At 50.6% G+C, this 4,923-nt stretch overlaps 1 protein-coding gene across 1 annotated transcript; it reads left to right on the top strand.

The window, feature by feature from the left end:
• The first annotated feature begins 354 nt into the window (after positions 1–354).
• LOC119306799 (phosphatidylinositol transfer protein 3-like) lies at positions 355–4,917 on the top strand. Its single transcript, XM_037582922.1, has 3 exons — positions 355–508; positions 3,871–4,166; positions 4,279–4,917. The coding sequence occupies exons 1-3, from the start codon at positions 383–385 to the stop codon at positions 4,592–4,594; spliced, it is 738 nt and encodes a 245-aa protein (XP_037438819.1). The 5' UTR covers positions 355–382; the 3' UTR covers positions 4,595–4,917.
• The last annotated feature ends 6 nt before the right edge of the window (positions 4,918–4,923 follow it).

The raw sequence follows: 4,923 nt of genomic DNA, 5'->3' as shown, positions 1-4,923 counted from the left end.
TGGCGTGGCGGGCGTGCCCGAACGCCTCCATATCGGCCTATATATTTGAGTTAAATATGAAGGGTGCCAATCAGCCCGGGCATTTGAGGCCCGTTTGAGACGCGTCTGTGCCAGATTGTCGTGACCCGTGAGAGACCGGGTGGACTCTGCCGAAGATACACATTGGACGGATACATGTGTCCACTTCAGGTCCTGCCGGCAGACGGGGACGGAACACCTCACTCACTCACACTCACATGTCATCACAGTCACACCCTTAATAATAATTTGCACCGGGATCTCTGCTCACCCCACACCCTTCTCCAGCTATAAGAACCAACAACCCCGGCCTCTCCCTGCCCAACTGACGCAGAACACATCGAGCGCCACCGTTTCAGCAGCAATGGACTACAGTACTGAAGATGAGCACCAACACGGCCATGGCCATGGCGACGGTGACGACGCGGCGGAGTGGAAGAAGGTGGCGGAGCTGAGGGCCGTCGTCGAGGCCCAGGACCCCGCTGCCAAGGTACACCCCCTATCCATATGCATCCATCGTCTCCTTGATTCCTCGTCAACTCCTCGCGTGAGTGACTAGATCACTCCACTAATTCTCTCCCTAGTCCACATACGCCCATGACCACTTCAATCACACCACCTTGGGATGCATGGTTAATTAATTAATTTCCTCCTAGGTGAACCAGATGATCCATAGAATTCATTAATTAATCTGCACGGGTCAATTAGGTTGGTGTGCTACCGCTAGCTTAATTAGCAGAGTGGTTGGTTAATTTCCTTGTCGGACATGTTAGAGTTGTGTCGAATATTGTGTACAAGGTAGGTTACAGTTGGACTTGTAGTTGTATTGTGTTTACATAGGATATGGGGTCGTGTCCTAGTAGGACACTTGTATCCTAGGCCTCTCATATACAGTGGGGGTAGACACACGATGTAATCTATGCCAACATAATAGCATCGAAACGCAGGGGAAGCCGGCGACGTGCGCTGGTGTCCAGGGCAACCGGGTGCGATATTATAGCGGTGTCATGGGGAGGAGCGTCCATAGTCATGCCCCGGGGATGTAGCCATATCGGTGAACCTCGTTAACAAATCTTGGTGTCGTGCTCGTGTGATTGCTTGGTCCTCGGATGATCGGCGGTATGCCTCGGATTTATTCTAACAAGTGGTATCATGAGCAAGGTTACGAGAAGACCATGGATCGTTGATCTAGAGGAAGCATCGGTGACAGCGCATTTTTTTCGGCGATACCTGATTGATCTGATCGGGGGCGCGTACATGGCGGAGGCAGCGACTGTGCAAGCAGCGGCTGGTGCAGGTCGAATTGATGGGCCAGGCAGGCGTCCGCGCTCGACCGTGTGGGCTGGCGACGGCCGGTCGGGGCTAGTTGGTCTAGCCTGCTGGGTGCAGCTGACCCCAGCCTGTTGGACCAAGGCGAGATCATCGAGCGGAGCTGTGCACTTGGTGTGCTGGACGGTGGCCATGAACGGGATATCCGAAGCGGTATACCCAGGAAGCCGTATGCGAGCCAGAGATTTGTTTGGAAACAAAAAGGACCGAGTCCTCATTGGCACGGCAAGAGGCAGATCAAATCAGAGGAAAGAATCCATCGCGTATGCATCCATCGGAATTGGCAGAGGCGTTGGCAAAGCAATTACTAGCATTGGAAGTTATGCCTGGGAGCTAATACACGTGAGTACAAGAAGGATTTTTGGTACGAATTTGCTACTGGTGCATCTTGTGTACTTGAGCACGTGTTGGAAGCTCGGTTATTTTTTCACAAGGTCAGCTGTACGAAAAATCATGATGTCATCGGGCATCGGGTTTGAGGTGGAGAAGTTCACGGAACAGAAAACCTTGCGTTATGGCAGACAATGGGTGAAAGATTAGTTGGCACAGCAGGGATGCTTGAAGGTGTTGCGGGAAGTCATGTCAGCTGAGATGGATTTATCATGTGATGGATTAGAATTCTTGGGAGATGATTTGGAAGTCTCGAGCGTGTCATGCAGTCGGATAAGTTCGGCTGGGTTGGACTAGACAGTCTGACGGATCGACGTAAGTCGGTTGGAACAGAAGACGGTGATGGGATCGGCGACAACGACATAGGAGCGTGATGCTGATGGTGACCGACTTCTGAGGCGTGGAAACACGCGGCACAGACCCCGAGGGCTTGTGTGGCTTCGACAAGACTGGCACGGGATTGATTCAAGGTGGTGTATACACGGAGCTTGAAGTCAATGAGGCGCGGGGGTGGACTGATCATCTACCATGGAGTCATGTTGAAGGTGGAGCTGGAGTCTGGAGGACTTCACTCGGTGCTGATTGAGGGGTTACGACGTAAGAGCTCAGAGAGTCGAAGCCTATTTCAACGGGAAAAGCGAGTGACATGCAGTTCGGACTGGAGCCCAAGGGTCTGATGGAAGCGTAAAACTCGTCATCGGTCGGTGATGATCGGTGGTACTCTGCAGTGGTGGTTGAGTGGTGTGGTCTTCGCTACCCTTGAGACTCGACCGGGACAGCGGAGGTTCGACGCGATAATAGCGGCGAGGCGTGCGACATGCACGGGACATGAAGACAGGCCAGGGCTCTGGTAGTCATACATGTGGTGAGACAACTGTGAATTTGACTCGGGATGACTACAAGCAACGGTGAAATTCCTTCAAGTTTCAGACAGGCGGTCAAGAAATGAGCGGTGATGTTGAGTTCAGGCAACTCTTATGTGTGACATCCAATATGTGAGTTGTTCACTTTCACGCAGGTCAGTGATCGGTGTGTGATGGCATTGGACTGATACTCTGGAAGTTAGGAGCACAAACTAGAGTAACAAGGAACTTAATTTCGCTCGAGTGTTGACTGTGGTCAAGAAAAGGAGGGACTACAAGTTGCAGGTGGAGTCATATGGAGTTTTTGGAGTACCAGCGGTGCTCACGGGATAAGCTCAAGTCCAATGTACATGGAAGTTTGACGCATGGACGAATTCAAGATGGTGGAGAATATTCGCCAAGGTGGAGTTTGTTAGAGTTGTGTCGAATATTGTGTACAAGGTAGGTTACAGTTGGACTTGTAGTTGTATTGTGTTTACATAGGATATAGGGTCGTGTCCTAGTAGGACACTTGTATCCTAGGCCTCTCATATATAGTGGGGGTAGACACACGATGTAATCTATGCCACCTTAATAGCACCGAAACGCAGGGAAAGCCGGCGGCGTGCGCCGGTGTCCAGAACGACCGGGTGCGGTATTATAGCAGTGTAATGGGGAGAAGCGCCCATAGTTATGCCCCGGGGATGTAGCCATATCGATGAACCTCGTTAGCAAATTTTGATGTCGTGCTCGTGTGATTGCTTGGTCCTCGGATGATCGGCGGTATGCCTCAGATTTATTCTAACAGGACACGTATGCGAGCTCTTCTCATCTGCGAGGAGAGGACGTACGGGTGGTTCATCAGTCCTTTTTGTCAGTCCCGCACCCTACCTAGATTGATGCATCCCCGTGACAAAAAGCAATCATCGTTATAGAATCTGCCGTCCAATCATGTGGATGATGACCCAGTTGTTGATCTGTTGCCATCAGGCCTTTTCCAATGCTCCACCTTGTACAAGTGTTAATGTTGCCAACTAAGCAAAAAAATCTAATGTGGCTTTGCTAGTTAAGAAGAGAGAGTGGTATGGCGACCCATGAAGAAACGGTGCTAAGCTCGTATACCTAGGTGGAAGCGCAATTCCGAGTCTACAACTAATTAAATGTATGAAGCTTAACACCCAAAAGCTTAGCACCTATGCATTAAGGATTTAAGTTGATAAGACATTTAATATACTTAGCACCTCATCTAAGCACCTTTGCATTAAAAGATGTCTCATACGCTTGCTTGCAGGAGGAGGATGACTTTTCGCTGCGACGATTCCTGCGTGCCCGGGACCACAACATCGGCAAGGTGTCGGCCATGCTCCTCCAGTACCTTTCCTGGAAGCGTGTTGCCAAGCCCCATGGCTCCATCTCGGCCGACGAGGTGCGCGACGAGATTGCAAAGGATAGAGTCCGCATGCAGGGCTTCGACCGTCTCAATCGCCCCATGGCGTATCTCTATGGTGCACGACATTTCCCTGCCCGGCGTGACCTTGACGAGTTCAAGCGCTATGTCACCTATGTCCTTGATAAAATTTGCACTAGGTATATCTCCACATGAACCCATCAAGTTAGTGCACAACATTTCTGATAACTAGCTAGTCACGGTTGATCCATCGAGTAACTAACTGTTGGGGTTTGTCCTGATCTTTTATAGGTTGCCTGTGGGGCAAGAGAAGTTTGCAGCGGTGATAGACATGAAGGGGTGGGGATATGCGAATTGTGACATCCGGGGTTACGTGGCGGCATTGGAAATCATGCAGGGCTACTACCCGGAGCGCCTTGGCCGGGTGTTCCTGATCCACGTGCCCTACATGTTCATGGCGGCATGGAAGATGGTGTACCCGTTCATTGACGACCGAACCAGAAAGAAGTTTGTGTTCGTCACTAATAAGGACCTCAAATCCACGCTCCAGGGCGCCATTGACGAGTCCCAGCTCCCCGAGGAGTACGGTGGCAAGCTGAAGCTTTAGGGCTACAACAATTCACTGTAGTCCAAATCCATCTGATGATTGGATGATCATGATCACTACCTGAAGATGCAATTAAGGGTCCACACTCCGACACGCCATCGACGAGTCCCAGCTCCCCGATTAGTACGACGGCAAGTTGACACTCTAGGGATATCAAAGTTCACGATCGTCTAAGTCATTTAGACGGTCGGTCGATGGCGATCACTAGCTAACATATGAAATTAAGGGTGTGCCGGAACTGCCAAGTGAACCTAAGATCAGTGACAATCCTTTTAAAGCAGGGGAACGTCTTGCCGCTTATACTACACATAAGTCACATGTACAGCTAT

The sequence above is a fragment of the Triticum dicoccoides genome, chromosome 5B (assembly GCF_002162155.2).
Source record: "Triticum dicoccoides isolate Atlit2015 ecotype Zavitan chromosome 5B, WEW_v2.0, whole genome shotgun sequence".
NCBI lineage: Eukaryota > Viridiplantae > Streptophyta > Magnoliopsida > Poales > Poaceae > Triticum > Triticum dicoccoides.
This window is presented reverse-complemented; position numbering and strand designations above follow the sequence as displayed.

Excerpts from the sequence above, each read along its gene's own strand:
- LOC119306799 (XM_037582922.1), top strand. The coding sequence starts at position 383 with ATGGACTACAGTACTGAAGATGAGCACCAACACGGCCATGGCCATGGC. Across the intron at positions 509-3,870 it reads CCCAGGACCCCGCTGCCAAG|GAGGAGGATGACTTTTCGCT; the intron begins GTACACCCCCTA and ends GCTTGCTTGCAG. Across the intron at positions 4,167-4,278 it reads CTTGATAAAATTTGCACTAG|GTTGCCTGTGGGGCAAGAGA; the intron begins GTATATCTCCAC and ends GATCTTTTATAG.